Genomic DNA, 18762 nt, shown 5'->3' on the forward strand with positions numbered 1-18762 from the left:
ATCAGTGTGCTTTTTGTTCCCCCTGGAATATGTGCTTGCAGCTGCTGTAGCTTCAGTGCTGACCATCACCTTCTCTTGTGATGGTCAGCAGTGTTCATCCATTTAACTCCATGCTTGCCAGCTCAGCCCCACCTTTCTGCAGCTCCTGGCAACAGTCCCTGTAGGAAATTGCAGTGTGCCTGTCCCTGCACCCTGGGAGGGCAGCACCAGGCAGCCCTTTGCCAGGGCACTGGAGAGCAATGGGGAGGAGGGGGCATTGTCTCTAGCCAGCATGCTACTGATGTGATTCTCCTTTGTGGAATTTCGCTTTTGAAGCATTAAAATTTGAATTTTTGAGATCACAATTGTTTAGTTGCTTCTGCTGTTTCATTTTTACATTTGCAACTCTTAATATTGTAATTTTTTTTCCTTATTACCGAGGGAAGCATGCAAAAAGCCATTTTTAAGATGTAGCACTGCACTGCAATTACTCTAATCAGCATTTTTTTTGTTTGTTTTACCCTGAAAGTAAGTCATGTGGGCATTCCAAAATGGGGAATGGAGGAAAAGGAGGACAGTAAAGACCTTTTTAAAAAAGAAATCAATCTGAAATAGCCTTTGTTCTCCTCCTCGCCTCCCTGCCTGTGCTGACACTGAGAAATGCATCCGTGGGGCTCAGTCTCAGATGCTGAACAGACTGTTGTGCTGCAGAACAAGTGGCCCAGCTCTGCTTTCTCTGCCTCTGAGCTGCTGGGCTTTGGCTGGTGTGTATGTGCTGTAATACCAGACTGTTTTTTAGACTAGCACTTTGTAAGTGGCTGGCTCTGTTGTACAAAGAGGAAAATTAAAGAGTGGTTTGCACTGAAACTGGATTCTGTTCTAATTTCAGCTTTCATTATGTGGCCTAAGACTGCTGGTTGTGGGGATGCCTGCTCTAGGAGTAATTTGGGCTGGGGGAGGGTGGGTCCTGCAGAGCCAGTGGGGAACTGGAGAAAATCAGCTGTTGAGGGCACAGCTCTGCACAGCTGAGGGTTCAAATTGCTCTAGGGTTACCTTTTCTCCCTGCAGTGCTGGGTTGCTGGTACCTGGTGCTCTAGCAAAGCTGTCCTTGCTTTTTTGAGGCATTGGACAGCCTCAGCTATGGTTTCATCCTTCCTCTGCAGATCCCTGAGAGGTCCCAGTCCTCCTTCTGTCCATTTTCTCCAGGGGTATCGGGGCTGCCTGTGACTGTACCACTGAGGTAGTTGTCCTGCAGTCTCTGGAATTTCCTCCTCAAGGCAACATGAACACACTTGTGAGAGCAGGCTGGAGAAAGCTGAGGAAGTGCAATGGGCTTATGTGTGGGATTGTCACAGTCCTGCAGGCCAAGGTGGGCTGTGAAATCCTTGGGAGATTTGAAGTCTTCATGCCAAAATTACAGTGTAAGAGCAAGAGGAGCTTGTTTTCAACTGGAACTCCTGAGGGTTAATGAGCCTTAATGTAGAACAGCAGCTGCTGAGCTTTGCTGTAAAGGGCTGACCTCCAAAACATGGTGTGAAACCCATCCTGGGAAGAAGCGAAAGCAAAGGGGCAGCTTCCCTGTTCACTGGAATGATTTGGTGAGAACAGAAAATCACAGTCCTGGCTCAGCTCCTGCTTTGAAGAGGATTTAGAGTTTCACCCTGAGAAAAAGGTGCTCAGAATAAAGAAAGGGGGAAAAAAATAATAGCCAGAGTATTGAAAATCTTCTTTTTACAAAGCATTTCTCCAGGTTGGGACTTCTCCCTGGGGAAGAGGTCTGAGGAGTTCCTGCAGAGGGATAAGCCAGGAACAGTTGCTCTGTGTTCTCTACAGTGCAAGGTGGGCAGCTTAAAGCATTTTTTATCCCCACCTGGACCAGTAAGTAACCGCCAGGCAGTCTTTGGGAACACCCTGCTCACAGGCAGGAAGGGCTGTGTGGGCACTCAGGTGCTTACAAATGGACTTGGGAAGGATTAAATTAATGGGGAAATAGTGTGTATGTTTGTCTTTGGGCTCAGTACAAAGTGAGGGCACTGCAGTTCTGAACATGATGTTTTTCTTTTATTCTCAGCCTTGCTAAAATACCTTATATAATTTTAGATAACAGATTTCTTTTCAAATAACTTTTACAAGAAGAGACAAAAGCGTACTCTCAAACTCAGAAGATGGAGGTCTGAAGTTCTTCCTTAAACATGCCTTCAAAATGGAGGTCTTTTGCCATGAGCTCTTCCTCTACATCTTCTAAGGCCCACTGATGATCTGTCAATTCTAAGGCTTCCCATTCCGTCTGCATTGACAGTGAACAGAAGTAGAGAAGGAAAAGCAACACAGGATTAGTTAGACAAGAACTACACAAAACAGTGCTTGCTTTTAAAATGGCAACAAACACTGATTTCTATTAAAAACCTGGCAATCCTGTCAACTCTGAAATCAGTGCTTTATGCTTAATTAGATGTTAGTTGATCAATACAAACTGCATTACAGAAATTAGAAAAATGATGTTATCTGCCTTCTGCCAACCCTCTAACCTTCTGGAACAGTCCATTGCTTCTATAACAGCCTTCTTCTGGTGGGTCAAGTGCTTTGCAGTGAGTTAATTCTTTAGTTCAGAGTTACTTGATAACAACAGGTAAGAGGCCAAAAATTTTGCACCTGCTCACAGACTTGTGCACAAAGCCTGCAAAAAAATCCATGTCACATGATGCCCAGCAAGAGATTTGTATTTCTTGGCCAGAACACTTCCTCTGCAATGGAGCTTTTTCCCTTTTGTTTCTGCTGGAACATGTAGTGGGTTTTGGTCCCTGTGAGGCTGAATGGGCAGAAGTGCTGTGGAAGGCCAGGACTGGGTGGAAGTGGAGTCAGTACTGGCAGGAATTGCACCTCAGTGCTGAGTGTGACAGAACAACCACTACTCCAGCACCGCTGCCAACTGCAGTCGTCCCTTCCCTGGCTGAGCCTCTGCCTGGGTGGTGTGGGATTTTTTAACCAGGAAGGTTACTGAAAACAAAACTGCAGGAGCAGACCACCCCCACTTCCCAGGCAGCAGGTTATGTGTGGCTAAACCTCTTCTACAGTCTACAAAACCAGAAAGCAGGTGTGTCCTTCGTGCATAAACCTGGGTACAAACTGCCTGTGAAAGGCAGAGGCAGTGTAACAAGCAAGTGACTATGGAAAGTGCTTTAGGAGAACTTCAAGACAGTAAAATCCTGATGGATTTTCCACTGAACTGACTGGCTTTTCTTACCCAAGTTCCATCAGGTGCCTGCTGGACTTACACTCAGCTGCACTATTGAAACAACTTTTAGAGAGCCAGCTTCTGCTTTGGATTTATGCCTCAAGGTTAAAAGAACAAAACCCTTCCTTAGCAAAAGCAGAGGATGGGACATAAATTCAGCTTTTGTACCAGCAATGACTGATCTGTCAGGTTTACTTCAGGGTTATTTGGGCTCTGCCAGACCCAGAGCAACTCCCACAGCCCTCATAAGCTGTCAGCTCTAATTTTAGGAACAGGAATCCAGAGCAAATCCCTTACTCGACACAGGGAGACGGTGAGTTACATGCAGCCTATGACCCTGCAAGCTCACACAAACAGGAATGCAGGTGGGAATACTGTACCTTAAATGCTTTGTTAGTATCTGCTGGCATGGCCATTGCTGCCCCTGTCATTTGTTCTTGCATCACCCTGGACTGATCTGCAGCTACAAATGAGAAATGAGAGATTGATTTCTGTGTTATTAAACAGCATTCCCTGGAGCATGGTGCCATTGGAAAGGTTTTTATCTATAGATGAGAACATTGCAGCAACAGCCAGCACGCAATACTGCTGTGCCAGGAGTCCTTACAAGACATCTTGCTCCCACCTGCTCCATCTTAGCCAGATCTACATAAAGTATGCAGAAAAGTTGAGGAAAATAGTTTCTTACATTCCCAATGCACATCTGTCCTGCCCCACATCTAACATTAAGAAATCTTTGCAGTTTTCCTTAAAACAAATACTTGCTAAAAATAAACATGAGTACAAAACTTTTGCACACTGATTTGACGGGGAAGAAAGCCTGGGCTGACAACTGTGGAAGTTTATGAGCCAGTGGCTGGTGCAGGAGATTTGGGTACTTGGCTGCAGGTGTTGTCAAAGCTGTCCCATGGACAGTAAGTAACCTCACAGAAACAAGAGAGGCATTCAGGAACTTTTTGGCTGTAAACTTACAAGTCTTTTCCCCAGCCTCCCTCAGACAACATCCCATGGAAGGGGCAGCCAGTTCCCAGAAATGACAAGTGCCTTACCATTATCTTGGCCCAGGATGAGAGTATAAATGCTTCTGAGTCCAAACACATTCAAGAAGTACCAGGAAGCAGAGCTCACCCTGACAAATCAGAACAAGCACAGTTGTTGTCGGTTCAAAGCTGGCTTGTGACCTCATTCTGGCAGCCCACACAGACCATCCAAGGGCTATTAACACATTCAACATTTTCCAAGTGGGAACTGGACCTTGCTTGCTGAGGACAGGGGCTTACCAGGATGCATCTAAAGTGAGCAGCTCAATTCCCTGCTGCAACATTGGCTTAAAACGCAGCGTCAGGGGAAACGGGACCTTTGCTGCAGGATAAAGGAAAAAAAAAGCAGAATTTCACAAAGTGACATGCACAACTGCAAAGCACAGGGCAAAGTGAGCAGGTAGTTCTTTTATTTAATCTAATGTAGTCTGAGTGCAACGTACAACAATGAAAAGTTAACAGATTTTTTAAAAAGCTGCAGTTCTGTATTCATTTTAATATTAAAAGACTTTCTGAAACTTAATCAGATGAATTAACCCTCACAGGTACTACTTCAGTGACTGTGAAAGGGAATGTCCCTTGTTAAAGAAACAGTTACCACATAAATAGTATAGAAAAAAGACCCAGAACTATGAATTTAAGTATTTTTGATGTGTATGCTCTACACAGTAACCAACTCCCTGGACAAGGTTCAGAGGAAAATCCACTGTGTCAACCTGAAGCTTAGGCAGCTTTAGTAAAATCCTGGTTTTGTCAATACAGTTGTTCCCAATTTCATGAGCTATTTTCTTTGAGACTGTGGCCAATACTCTGAAAACAATTTTCCCCCTTTGCAATGGGACAGGCAAATCTGTGCAGTTCATGGAGTGAAGAGCAGCAGTGCCTCAAGGCAAACTTATGCTGCTTCTAACTGTTCTCAGGTTGTGGAGCAAATCTCTGATGCACCTCAGACCCTCAAGGTCATCTTCAGAAACACAGCCAAACCCATGTTATTGCAGACACTTACTCGTGACAAATCCTGAAAATGTCATGTTGATCCAACCACCAATGAGGATCATAGGCAGAACATTGGTTACATTCCCTTTCATCATATCTGTCAGCATGGTAGGATCTGTAAATCATAGATGGGATGTGAAGTAGCAGCACATCACAATAAAGAGAAACAAGTTATTACATGTCAGCTAATTTAATTAAGAAACTGCATGAGACAACAGTCCTATCCCAGTATCTATAATTTTCCATTGAAATGGAACCATTTTTTGACAATACTATGCAATATGTGATGCTCAGCCAGTGTGGTAGCAGCTGCTGTCACAGAGGTGTTGTGTTCTGTGTCTGACCCTATCCCTTGCCCCAGATTTCTGAACTGGCCTGACCCCTCTGTGAGCTGACCTGGGTAGAGGAAGGACAACAAGCTCCTATTTTGCTGTATACATTATTTAAATTAAATAACTTTAGAGAAGACCCTGCAGGAGCTGGAGCAAAACACTGGCAAAAAGAGACAAGAGCAGGACTCCCACTCCTGGCTACCCTGAGGTTGTCAGGTCTCCTGAGATGTTGCAAGGAGCTCAAGGCAGAAGTTAAGCAACATGGAGCAATTTAGTATTTTTATTATCCAAGAGAGAGAGATAATAATTCCTCACACTGCCTGCGCTCCCTCCAAAGTTGATTCACTTTCCACACTCAGCAGACACAAGTTTTTCTACCTGGCTGCAGTTAGGGTACCTTAACATACCTGTCATTGGTGAAGGAGGCACTACCTTTCTTTTTGTTTTCTTAAAAAATCCATCCTCAGGGTTATTAAAAAAATATTTCCGGGACAGGAAAGACTGAAAACAGAAAAAGACAATGCCAACACCATAAAAAGTAAAAGGACAGAAGCATTAATTCTTGCTCAGACATTCAGCCATCTCATGAGTTCTTTCACAACACACCTTCCTGGGATAGGTGTCTCACTGCCCATGTGTTCTAAAGCTCCTCACGTTTTTCTGCATCCAGAGTACCAGATCTCTGGCTTTTTAAAATTATTAAAGTAATTGTGATAGTTCTCTGAAAATAAACCCATGCCAATTTAAGAGCTTTTAGTGTTTTGTTCAAATTCTTTGTGCTCATGGAGCACCAATACTGATACATGGAACATCTTCACTCATCCAACTGACCTCTGGATTTCACAAAATACACGTTTGGTACCAGCAGAGCCAACGATGCATTTATAGTTCAGCAACTGTTTCAGTTGACATTGTATGACCACCTCGTTATCCCAAGCTTGCACTACATCCCTGTGTGCTTGCTGGCAGATACGGTACACGACAGTTTGGAGGCGCATCTCATGTCAGCATGCAGGTAAAACATCGAGCAGTGACAGCTAACATGAATGTCAAGGAAAAGACATATACAGCGGTGCTGTGTCCAAGTTTCCTAAGAATCTGCACTCCTGACACTGCTCTGGCTCCGGGGTGAGCCGGCAGCGTCCGATCCCGCCGGCCCTTGCGAGCGCTGCTCCTCCCGCGGCACTGCCCGGGCAGAGCCCCGCGCTTTGTGCTCCTTTCCCAGCCATCCTCGTAAAGCCCGAGCGCGCAGCTCCCTACCTGCTTTGGAATGTATTTTCCATTCTCCCGAAGGACTCGGCTCCGGATCAGGACTTGGCTGGAAGAGAGACACGCGGCGTTAGCGGGCCGGGCCGGCGGGAGCGGGCCGGGCCGGGCCGGGGGAGCGGGGATCAGGCGGGCCCTGACCTGTCAGACACCTGCTCCTGCGTGAGGCGCTTGTCGCTCTGGAGCAGGATGGACACGTAGTGCCGGATCATGCCCACGAAGAAGGTGATGAAGACGATGGGCAGCACCACCCATAGCCGGATGTTGGAGTCCAGCAGCAGCTCGGGCTCGCTCATGGCGGCGGTGCCGCCTCGGGCCCGGCTCCGGCCGACACCGGGCCGCCGCCGCACGCCCCGCTTCCGCTTCCGGGGCCGGCCCTTCCGCCGCCGGCGGAATGGCGTCAGCGCGCGCGCTGGCGGGAAACTCGAGCGCGAGTGGCGGGAGCGGCGTGAGGGGACAGCGGGGTGTGGTGTCCTGCCCGCAGGGGACGGGAGAGGACGAGAGGTGAGCTCGGCTCGGCTCGGCTCGGCTCGGCTCGGCTCAGGTGAGGGGGGCTCAGGTGAGCTGGGCTGAACTGAGCTGAGGGGAGCTGAAAAGGCCGCCTCAGGCACTGCCCTGCCTTTGGCAGTAGGTGCGATGGGAAGGTGCCGGCCTGACGCCTGGCTGGGCTGTCAGGCTGCACCTCGCACCCAGAACAGAATCACAGCATCGATACGGCTGGAAGGGAGCCCTGGAGATCACCCGGTGCAATCCCCCTGCCGAGGCAGGAGCACCCGGAGCAGGTGACACAGGAACGGGTCCGGGTGGGTTTGCAATGGCTGCAGAGAGTGACACTCCGCGACCTCCCTGGGCACCTCTTCCAGTGCTCTGCCATCCACACCCTGAAGGTTGCTTATATCGATTTTGTTTATATCGAAGTGAAACGTCTTGTGTTTTCGTTTTGGCCATTGCTCCTTGTCCCCGTCACTGGGCACCACTGAAGAGAGTCTGGCACCATCTTCTTGGCACCCGTTTTTCAGATATTTATACACCTGAAACACCTTTCAAAGGCTCACTGCACTTTTTTTTTAACCGTTCCCCTTCCATGCTGATATTTTAAGAAACTCATTTTACTAGCCTCTGCCAAGCAGTTGAAATTTAGCGTGAGATGTGCACACATCTTGTTTAAATAACCTTTAAGTTTTAAAGGTGAGTCAAGTTTTTGTGTTTCTTTTCTTTTTAATTGTTGCTACCCCCAAAAGAGGAAGGGTTAGGTGGAGGTTTGTGCTGACAGAGTACACTGGCTATGATTCATGGTGAGGGACATGAACAGGGTCACTTAATGTGGTTGGGCTTATGAACACTCACCTGTGAATCCTTTGTTGCTTTGTCCAGGCATGTGGAGAGGGTCTTGAGTTTAGCTCAGTGGATGCAATTTGGGTCCTCATAGTAGCTCACTTTAATTTGCCATTTAATCTGCCTGATGCCTGAATGAAAGGCCAAGGTTTGTTTTATGAAAAACTGAATTTTAGAAAAACTGATGTATTGTGCTATTTAAATATGACAAGCTCTAAAATTTCAACCTGCACAGCAGAAAAATGTGTGATATTGGTTACCCAGGCAATCTGTCTTTGAGTACTCACAATTTCTGTTGTGTTCCCTTTTGCTGTTTTTAATACATTCTAGATCTGCTTTAAAAAAGAGATTAATTAAACACTTGTCTTTTTCTTGCATTTTTTTAGGCAACAACAAAGGTTTTGTTACCATGGTTTCAAAAAGGAAATTGTCGAAAGTTGATGCTTCTGAAGGGAGCTGCAAGACAGACTTGCCAAGTAGGTGCTTGGTTATTGTCTTAGTGGGGTGGGGACCCATTAACAGAGGCAACAGCTTCCAAGCAGGGACAGTGCCAAAATGGCAATTTTGATAATGCTGATTGTTAATGACACTATTGATTTTTTTATATATTTGATGCAGTATGTCTTGTTTTCTCAGAAACTAAGAAGTCACGGATTTCTGATAAGGAAAATGCCTCTATCTTCTGTGGATTGGAAAATGAAGGAGTCTTTGAAGAGCTCCTCAGGACATCAGGAATTGTGCTGAAAGCTGGGGAGGGGCAGAATGAAATAGGTATGAGTTTAACATTTGCTCTTTCTGATTTAGATCAAAACCTGCAAGGATAGCTAGTACAAAGTAATAGTGTGTTTTACTTGTAGCACGGAAGTGCTTGAGACAGCTTGTTTCAAAATTTAAGCAAACCTTCATTTGGCCTCTTACATATCTCTTGTTCCTGCTGAATTCAGTGCATCACCTAAACTCATTATACCACCTGTTAAGTCTAAAGATTTCTGAAAGATTATTTGAGGTATATAGAAAAATATTAGACTGCATTTGTGATTACAGTATTGAATTGCAGAGGCAGGAGCTCTGAAATGGGGAAACAAATGTGGCATTGTTGCCTTTCATTTCAGACAAGGCCTTCCTTGTCCAACAGGCCTGGCCTGTCCAAGGAGGTCCTGTATTCAATGTCTTCAATGCTACTCTCAGCCTGGACTAAAGAGAGCACAAGTGCTGATTCCACTCAGGCTTTTGCAACTGGACTTCTCAATAGAGCAGATGAGGAAATGCTGGTGTGTGGGCTTGAGAGCTTGTACTTGGTGTAGCTGTTGTGATGGACAGACATGTTTATTATTGTATGTTTATTATTGTTTATTATTGTATGGACAGATTTGTTTATTTCCTTTCTAAACTGTTTCCTTAGCTGTTGATCAAATGGCTTTCCAGAAGAAGCTCTGTCTGGCCCTGGAGAAGCACCCTACTTACCCAGCTGTAAGTAACTTTGGCAGGAGCCACCTTTGAAGCTGTTTGCTGAGTAGGAAAATATGCAAATGCAGCTGCCTGTCCCTGCTAGTCCCACACAAAAGTGTGCAACACAGCAGCTTATCTTGGATTTCTGTGGTTCAGAGTTTCCAGTTCTCTCAGTGTTGCTGTTCTAGCCTTTTAGTCCCACTGTTTTTCTCTCAAAGTAATTTTCATTGGCAATATTATTCAACAGACAAATCACTTGCACAGCTTTCTGGTGGAAGCTGGCTTTGGTTTTGTGTTGGGTGGGAGCTGGCAGCATTAACACTGCCATGATGTGAAGGTCCTCCCCAGAGAGCAAGTCCAGGGTGAAATTTCTGAGGCCAGCGATTTGACTCCAAATGTGTTTTGGGTGCAGCTCTCATCACATTAAATGTTGCTATCTCAGCTGAACAGGAAGAAAGGTAAAGCCTTTTTAAATCAGAGTAAGATGTAAGACACTTGCTTTAGAGTTCCTTTGTAGAACAATCAATGCTTCCTCTGGAAATGGTCTAGACTAGCATTCATTTATTATCCAGCATTCCTTCTGTGAGAGTTTCTGTCTGCCTGCAGTTCCCTTAACTCTTCCTGGTTCTCATCATCTGCTTCCAAATGCATCCTAAAGGACAGTAGTTGGCTGGGGTGGATAACTTCTCTCTGCTTTGCAGGTTGTGGAGCAGTTCATCAGTGGCCTGGAATCTCACATCAAGGACAGGAACCAGTTCAAGAACTGCCTCTTGCCGTGCACTCCTGTACGGACTGAGGGGTCAAGGTAGAGGAAATGTATTTTGCCTTTCTCTTCAGTCAGAGCCAGTCTTTAGTAATGTCCTGTGACATTGACTAGGGTGCAGCTAAAAGCTCCACACCAAGGCAGGATGGCTGTTTAATAGCAGGGAGTTTAGAGTGTTAAGTCACAGAATTTACTGTCTGCCCATGGCACACATTGGATTCCATGGCATTTTATGGTAACAATCAAATACTGTGAAAAAAATTGGCCAGGGCCAGTGAAGGTCAATTCCTTTCTGAGATTTTCCAGGAGATACAGCTTTACCACAGATTTTTACATTTCTAGTCTTGTAAAGAGTGAGCTGGTTCAGAGCAGCTGAAGGGCAGAGCAGAAGGGCAGTTCAGAGCAGAAGGGCAGTTTTAAATCTTCTTGTGTGTGTCTGTGATTACCATGTGTTACCTTAAGTCATTATATGTAGTTCTTAAGAAAAACAGTTATGGAAAGAGCTACAGCCTGTTCTCCCAGCATGTTTTTGACACAGCTGTGGTGGAATCTTTCATTTTGCAGGAATCTGGTGCACTCATATTGCGAAAGCCTCATTAAACTGCTTCTTGGGATTAAGATCTTACAGGTATGGGCACCTTAGCTTGCTCTTTACAATGGTTTTGATTGTAGGGAATATTTTGCTTAAGTAAAGGATTAATAGAACTGGTTTTGAGGCACGTGAGGTGGCATCTGGAGTAGTGTCCAGCTTGTTGTTGTAAGGACACAAAGATGCTTGGGGCATGAGACACATGGCAGACAAGCGGAGACAGGGGAAACTGGGTTTTGTTCAGTTTTAAAAGAAGATTAAGGGAAATTTCATGGTCTTCAAATACTGGTTGCAAGGTGTAGGGAACACAGAGCCAGACCCTTCTCAAAGGTGAACAGGGGCAGAATGAGAGGTGATGGCTGAGGTCAGCCATGGGAAATTCTGGTGAGATATAACCACTTCCACTGTGGAGAATGTTTTTTTAAGTGCTAGAGCTGGGCACTGCTTTCAAACTTATCTGAAATTGATTCTTTGTTTTTCTGTGTGGTGAAGAGCAGCTCAGGGTCTGAGAAAGAGAGGTTCATTGGCCCAGAGGAATTGTTCATCCTGCCTGTATGCTCTGGGCATGCTGGGTTATGTGGGTAGTTTATACCACACTCTTTAAAGTGGTTTTCACTTCTTAGGCTGTGTGCCTCATTTCTGGCATTAGGCAAGAGATTTCTTATACAGGAAATACTTTTATTGAGCCTTTCAAGTATTTTATTCTCTGTGTATATTTCATCTTTTCTGAAAGCTCAGTTTTGGTGGCAGTACCACAGCACAGCCAGTAAATCACCCTAACACTGTCTTTTTCCTTTCTTTTAGCCTGCTGTCATAACACTGTTGTTGGAAAAGATCCCCGAATTCTTTTTTGACATGTGAGTATAAACTGGCTTCTCTCTGCCTTGAAATGAAATTTCTTTTGGACAGTCACCAGCTGTTTGACTTTAGCTGTTACTTCAGATTTGCTTGAATGGCAGTTTGCACTGATACGGGTTTTTTTTTCCATACCTGTGTAAAATAATCTGTGAGGTACCATGGCCTTAAATTTGTTAGTCCATAAAACAGAAGACAAATTTCAAGAAGGTGAAATGCAGACATTGTGCATTGACTGTGCTTTTTCCAGCTGCTGACACAAGCTTAGGAATTATTTCAGCAGAGGGACTACAGAGTTGTCTCATCATTAAATAGAAGATGGAAGTGGCTGCTGGCAGAGTTTTAGGAGGCTGGGAGATGCAAACAGATATCCTTTTAAAATTGCAAGTTGTCTTCAAACAAGGGAAATTGAAAGAGCATCTCTTGGTTTTGAACATAGAACACCATAGTGGAGTATGAGATCTTGAGGTGTAACACAGGCAAGACTTGACCAATTCACCTCTTCTTCCTGTGCCCTGGAGTTAGTGGGGCAGACCAAGGGGCAGAAAGATGAGGCTGTTCCTGCTGCAGTTTTTGTTCCAGTGCTGAAATACAGGATACAAATGCTGCACAGGGGTGTAGCCCAAGAAATTGTCTCATACTGAAATCTTGTTTGAGGAGGGTTTAACCTAGACAGTCACAAGGTCTGAACTGCTTTCACCCAAGAATTCTAAAGGATCTTGTATGTAAAAGTGATAAGCCCTGTTGATTGTCCTGTGAATCCTTTGGGAATTCTAAAAATGGATCTTGTTACACTTGTTTCCTATCAAACTGTAAGAAGAGTGAAGTTTTTCTATGTATTCATGGCTGGTTAAGAATGGTGTTGATCTTGCTGGCCAGCAGCAGAGCTTTGGTGTCTGTAGATCTGACTAACCTGTGTGTCCTTTTCTGCTGTTTCAGTGTGGGCACCTTTGGAACAAATTTCCCCCGGCTCATTGTCAATCAGTTTAAGTGGCTTGACAGGCTCCTTGACAGCCAGGTGGGTACCAGAGGTGCAATCACATGGATGCTTTTTCCAAATGACTTCTGGAATGCCTTTCAGGTGGGATTAGATTGAATTATTGTGCTGATGAGAACTGATATTTTTGTATTCACATGCTGAAGAAGAGATTTAATTTTTTTCTGTTTCATTATAATTGCCTTGAGTAACCTCTGAACATCTTTTACTATTTTTCTTCTTTCCTTGCTCTGAGTCTTCTTTTACATAAATTTATATCTGTGCATGTGTGTTCACACAGATGATCCCATTATAAAGCTGTTGCTGGCAGGAAGTTACAATCCTCTCTTGTTTGATTTTAGCAAGGTACTGGATACTTGCAAATGTGTGAGGATGAATTCTCTGTTCTGCTCTGGTGATTCTTTTCCTAAGTCAGTTGGTCCCTGTGGGTTACTCTCTACTGGAGTACTAAACACTGGGAAGCTTGTTGTGTTTCCTAGTTTCCTTTGCTCACCAATATCATATCCTAGTTCTAAAATACTACTGTTCCACAAAAGTCCATGCTCTGCTTCATGGTGTCAGCAGTCCTGCTGCTGACAATGTCCCTGACAATGAATTAAGGGACAGTTGGCATAAACTCAGACAAGATGTCGCACTGTGGGACCTTAGATGCATAATACTGTTGTACTGAGAGATTTGTGCATTTCACCAGTGCTCCTCTTGCCTGCAGGATCTGGTCAAGAAGTTAATGCAGATGATTAGTGTCTCTCCAGTACCAATCCAGCACGATATTATCACCAGTTTACCTGAGATCCTGGAGGATTCCCAGCAAAGTGAGGTTGCCAGAGAGCTCAGGTATGAATGATTTGGTTGGGAGGGTTTGTTTTGTTTTGTTCTCTTCCCTCTTACACTTAGCAGAAAAGGACAAGATGCATTAATGCAGATTGCTCTGGGGCTGACTGAAGTATTAGGACAGCGCCGTGTTCCTGTTAACTGCAACATTTGTGGACACTTACCACTGTCTTAGGACATTCCATTTGTACTGTTATGCTCTTAAAGAGAGCACAGGCAATCCAGCAAAAGACATTACATTTAGACAATGCTCGAAAACTGCTTTTATCTAAATTATTATTAAACTCTTGACTACCTGGAGACAGCACAGGTAGCATCCAGTTAAGTACTCACTACTTCTGCTGGATAGTCTATGGTAAGTCACTTGGCTATAACTAGTGACAACTTCTTATTTGTCTTAGATTCTGCTGTGTGAGGATCAACATGTTTTTCATTAATTAAAAAAAAAACCCAGACCCACAACACAGTAAATGTGTGCATGAAACAGAACTTTCTGGCTATTTTATATAATTTTCTCAAGCATATTTACTGATCCAAACAATTGGGGGACCTAATGCCAAGAGTTATCCTCCCAGGCAGCACTGCCGTAGGCTAGTCCTTACATCTGTCTTCTTTAATAATGTATTCACTATACGCAATAATTTGAGTAGTTTAAATGTTTCTAATTCTTATTATTGCACAGATCACTTATATTTATGCTGGTGTTAATTACCTTTTCAAACATGTGATCACTGTTACAGATTATTACTGCAGGCAGTGCATCCTGTTCCTTTTACCATCTCAAATTGTGACTTTGTTTTCATTCTGTTTATTGCCTCAGCTTCTACATAAAAAACTCCACACATTTTTCCTATGCTAGTCAAGCTCCTCAGACTTCTCTTTTCTCTGTTTGTGTATTTTGAAAGCTGAGATCTGAACAGTGTCAGCAAGGCATATGTATTTCCATGTTCTCAATAGCCTCTACCCATTTCTGATGAGGAAAACAACTGATTACTTCTAATGAATTAGGGAGCATAGATAGAGTTACCAGGATGCTGCAGATGAGGTGTTTTTCAACTAACAAAATTTCAGTACAACTTCTTGATAGAGAAAGTTTGTAAGAAACTGAGATGTCAGCTAAGAATGATTACATAAGTTTTGGGAAAGTGCATGAGGCTGTTAAAAACAGCTGTAGCTCTTACATGAAGAGTAATAATTTGGGGAACAAGTTTTCCATAATGCTAGCGGCATATGTTGTCAGTTTCAGAGATTTTTTTTTTTTTTTTCACTAATCACAAAAATTACTGGAATCATACAATACACAAAAGATACATTCTTGGTTTTGTTAAGAGGACTATTTGTTTTCTTTTCCCTGTTTATCAGCTGCTTGCTGAAGCAGGGCAGACGGCTGACAGTGCCAATCCTGGATGCCCTCTCTCGTCTGGACCTTGATGCAGAACTTGTGGCTGAGGTGAGAGCTTTTACTGAGCACTTCAGCAGGCCCCAGCCCCTGCTTAGCAACACGAGAGCTGGAACTGTTTCTTCATTCCAAGTATTTTGCTACATCTGACTCCTGTAGGCCTTCAAAAGTCCTGAGCTCCTGAAGTTGGAAAGAGTTCAGAAGTGAAAGCTGGTTTTTGAAACATGTATGAGGGGTTCAGTGAAGAGCAGAAAGCAGTTTTCTGAATGCACCCTGTAACAGTCAGGCATTTCATTCACAGCTGTTTTAGCAAACGCAGAAGCACTTTGTCCTGCTGCAGTAATTTTTTGCTGCCTGACTTAAACCTTATTATGAAATATTTCATCTTTTTTAAGTACAGTGACCAGATTAGACTGTATATTCTAAGGAAAGGCAGATTGGTGATTAAATAATTAAATAGGTTTTCTCTGCAGAGTGCTGATAAAGGAGAAGAGATGATGTTGTGCCTTTTGGATATGTTGCATTGCTCCACTTTTTGGAGTTGGGCTTCTTATGAGTAAAATAAAATTGGTTCATTTGAGTGCATAAACAGTGTTTTACATAGTGCCAAAAGGCTAGTGCTGTGTAGCAGGCTACACAACCTCCACGCTTTGCCCTCTTGAAAGCCAGTTGAAAAATGATGGAGCCAAGCTCTCCTTGTTGAAGAGTGATAAGGGGCAGTGGCCACAACAGGAGTTTAGGGTGGACATTTGGAAAAGCAAGTTGGGGTCTGCAGCATTGACATAAATTTTCAAAGAGGTGGCATGGATTGGAGGTTTCCTCCATCCTTCAAGACTCAGCAAAGCCAAGGTGAATCTCATCTATTACTTAAAATGTTCCTGCTCTGAGCAGAAGGCTGGACTGTAAGTCTCCAAGGATTCCTCCTCATTAACTATGTTTCTGTAAAGTGTTGTCTTCCAGCTGATGGAGTGTTGCTCTCTCCTCAGGTTCGACAGTCTGCCATGACCATTGTGCCTTCTGTAAAACTGGAAGATTTGCCTGTAGTAGTAAAATTCATTCTCCAAAATGTCAAGGCAGCAGATGCAGTAGAGGTACAGTATCTTCTTAATAATGAAGTGTGTTTTCCACATGAGTATGTGTTTTAACAGAGAGAAGTTGATTCACACACAGAGCTGTATGTTTTTAATGTTTTCAAGTAAAATTTTAATATTGCCAGGGATCAGAGCCAGCCTTGCTGAGCTATCAAACACACTTTGTTTCATACGTTGAGGAAGCCTTAGCCTAAGCCAAAATGAGGTTTGTGATCTGCCCAAATCTTTCAGGGAGTCCCCTGTAAAAAGAAGTGTGCCTGTGAAATGGAAGCCAGTCTGTGCTGGTACACTGCATTTAACATTAGTCAGGTTGGTAAACTTGCACGTCCCAGAATTCCTGAGGCTGTCATATATCTTGCTCAGCTGCTAAACAGAATAAAAACAATTCACAGCAACATAAAGCAGATATATAGGTGGGAATTTCTCAGAGTAGGTCTTAAAAAATTCTATCTTTTGTATGACATATAGGTAAAGAGAAAAGTTTTGCTGATTCATTTTCTAAGTTAAAAAAATTAAATTTGGACATGATTAGATACTTGTGAATATTTACAAATATATGAGTTTTGATTTGTTATTTTAGGGTTTTTATGGGAAATTGTTTTCCTCAGCTTTTTCTGTTCTTTGCTCATTTGTCACAGTGATTTGTGCATGGATTTGTGTTATACAGGTGATTTCTGATCTTCGTAAGAGCTTGGATTTGTCATCGTGTGTTCTGCCCCTGCAGATTCACACTTCCCAGAAGAAGATTAAAAGCCAAGTCCATGCCAGGTACTTTAACAGGTTTACCTGATTCTCCAAGGGTAGGATGAGACAAGAGAACTTAAACTGTTCCTCTTCTGGTCTCTGGCACAATTGGCTTCATACACGAGCGTAATTTATCCTGTGGAAAGGCACAGACACCTTTATCCTTCCTGCTTGGTACTAATACAATACATTTGTCACTCCTTTCCCAGCCAGCTTCCCGTGCCATGGATGGAGTTCCTTTTGAACCATCTGCCTCCATGTCTGCACGGGGACAAGCAACTTCATTTATAATAATGGTGCTACCATTATATCTGTTTTAAGTTCCCTCCAGTATGTTTTCCATTGATTCTGTGATCTCTGTTTCCACTCTCTCGTGAAACTCCCTATCCTTACCAGAGCATTCCCTCTGGACAATGGCTGCTTTAAGTAACTGCTGTGATTGCTGGGCTGCCTTGCTCCTTCTGTGACAATATTTGGAGGGACTGAGTCTCCTCCTTTCTGATGATTTGCAGTTCTTCCCTGAGCCAAGTAACCACCAGCCAGAACTGTGTGAAGCTACTTTTTGATGTGATCAAGTTAGCTGTGAGGTTTCAGAAAGATGTCTCTGAAGCATGGATTAAGGTAAGATAGATGCTTCAGTCCTTGCTTCCTTAGTTATTTGGGCTCTTTGATTAAGCCTGAGCCTTTCTTGTAATCAAATATGGTACTAAAAGACAAATGTTAGCCCTTCATTTTACTGATACAGATTTCATTCTGCAAAGGAGGAAACATGTATACCCATATATTGAGACTGATTTATGTGAAGCTTTAAGGTGCTTGAAAATATCCTGCTAGAAATCAGCGTAAGCTGGTATTAGGTTAAATATAATTTAAAATTGCATTTCAGTGTAAATTAGCTGTTTCTGGTCCTCATTACTCAGTACCTCAGTTCCTTTCTCAAGCCTGATGTTACTTGAGAACGTCCTTGTTCAAACTCAGTTTTCAGCTATTTTTTTCAATACCTTTTGGATTCTCTTTCGTTGGCAAGATCCAGATGCTGACTTTGATAGGAATCCTTCTGTAGAGGAGAGAAATCTGTGAGCAGGGTGTCACAGACTTTTGGTGCCTACCTCTTTTGGTCTGTTTTTGGAATGTAATACGTATATTTAATATGAATGTACTGTGGCCTAACAGCTTGCTTGTTTTGTTTTTGTTTTTTTTTTTTCTTTCAGGCTATTGAGAACAGCACATCTGTGTCTGACCATAAGGTAATAGTTTTGCTCTGCAAGTATCCTCCTGGTTTCTCAAGGGCTTTCTTCATAGCTGTAGATGAAGAGATTTTTGTAGTTGGAGCAGAAACTTGTCAGTGATGCTTCATGGGTGGTTCTTTTGGTATTGGACTTGTTCCAAGTATAACAACCATCCATTTTCTTTCTAACTCTTGCTTCATCCCTTCCTAATATTAAGGGACACAGTTATCCTGCTTTAATTCTGTCCTGTTGGACTCATAAGGTCAACTTATTTCAGCTGTGTCTCTTGGGACTTTTTGAACTCTTTTTTTTCTTCTCAGTTTAGACTTCAAGTTTTGACTTTGAGTTATCTGGACTGTTTAATATTTCAGCATAGTGAGTGGTGGTTATTTCCTTTAAAGGTTCTGGATCTGATAGTTTTGCTGCTAATCCATTATACAAACATGAGGAACAGGAAGCAAACTGAGAAGGTCTTGAGGAGCAAAATCCGACTGGGCTTCATGCCAGAACAGCTGATGCAGAATGCCTTCCAAAACCATTCAACGGTCAGTGCTGATCTTGCTTTGGAACTCTTTTATCTCTCAAAGATCTTGTGAGATGATTATTTAGCCCTGTGCTGCTATATTATTTAA

At 43.4% G+C, this 18762-nt stretch overlaps 2 protein-coding genes across 3 annotated transcripts in view; one reads left to right on the forward strand and one right to left on the reverse strand.

The window, feature by feature from the left end:
• Positions 1 to 2018: 2018 nt before the first annotated feature.
• EMC3 (ER membrane protein complex subunit 3) lies at positions 2019 to 7205 on the reverse strand. Its single transcript, XM_005522132.3, has 8 exons — positions 6990 to 7205; positions 6843 to 6900; positions 5990 to 6083; positions 5261 to 5365; positions 4495 to 4576; positions 4264 to 4343; positions 3595 to 3677; positions 2019 to 2266 (listed from the first exon to the last, which is right to left on the reverse strand). Exons 1-8 carry the CDS (start codon positions 7142 to 7144, stop codon positions 2138 to 2140), a joined length of 786 nt encoding a protein of 261 aa, XP_005522189.1. The 5' UTR covers positions 7145 to 7205; the 3' UTR covers positions 2019 to 2137.
• Positions 7206 to 7284: 79 nt separating this feature from the next.
• Positions 7285 to 18762, forward strand: part of FANCD2 (FA complementation group D2) — a 35923-nt gene continuing 24445 nt past the window's right edge. The window contains exons 1-15 of one of the 2 annotated variants that reach the window (XM_088061645.1): positions 7285 to 7352; positions 8570 to 8659; positions 8820 to 8954; positions 9586 to 9653; positions 10334 to 10437; positions 10960 to 11023; positions 11789 to 11841; positions 12779 to 12857; positions 13546 to 13670; positions 15030 to 15117; positions 16053 to 16157; positions 16825 to 16925; positions 17414 to 17522; positions 18113 to 18148; positions 18532 to 18675. In XM_088061645.1, coding sequence (XP_087917771.1) covers positions 8593 to 8659; positions 8820 to 8954; positions 9586 to 9653; positions 10334 to 10437; positions 10960 to 11023; positions 11789 to 11841; positions 12779 to 12857; positions 13546 to 13670; positions 15030 to 15117; positions 16053 to 16157; positions 16825 to 16925; positions 17414 to 17522; positions 18113 to 18148; positions 18532 to 18675 — 1278 coding nt within the window. In that variant the 5' untranslated portion in view covers positions 7285 to 7352; positions 8570 to 8592. The other variant, XM_014251509.2, reaches the window with a different exon arrangement.

The sequence above is a fragment of the Pseudopodoces humilis genome, chromosome 13, assembly GCF_049639895.1.
Source record: "Pseudopodoces humilis isolate 2021_Gansu_Grassland_sample_001 chromosome 13, ASM4963989v1, whole genome shotgun sequence".
NCBI lineage: Eukaryota > Metazoa > Chordata > Aves > Passeriformes > Paridae > Pseudopodoces > Pseudopodoces humilis.

Bases quoted from the DNA above. Each gene is read 5' to 3' on its own strand.
- EMC3 (XM_005522132.3), bottom strand. From the start codon at position 7,144: ATGAGCGAGCCCGAGCTGCTGCTGGACTCCAACATCCGGCTATGGGTG. The intron at 6,901-6,989 runs GTCAGGGCCCGC...TCTCTCTTCCAG, and splicing joins CAGGAGCAGGTGTCTGACAG to CCAAGTCCTGATCCGGAGCC. The intron at 4,577-5,260 runs GTAAGTGTCTGC...TTTATCCTGCAG, and splicing joins ATTTTCAGGATTTGTCACGA to CAAAGGTCCCGTTTCCCCTG.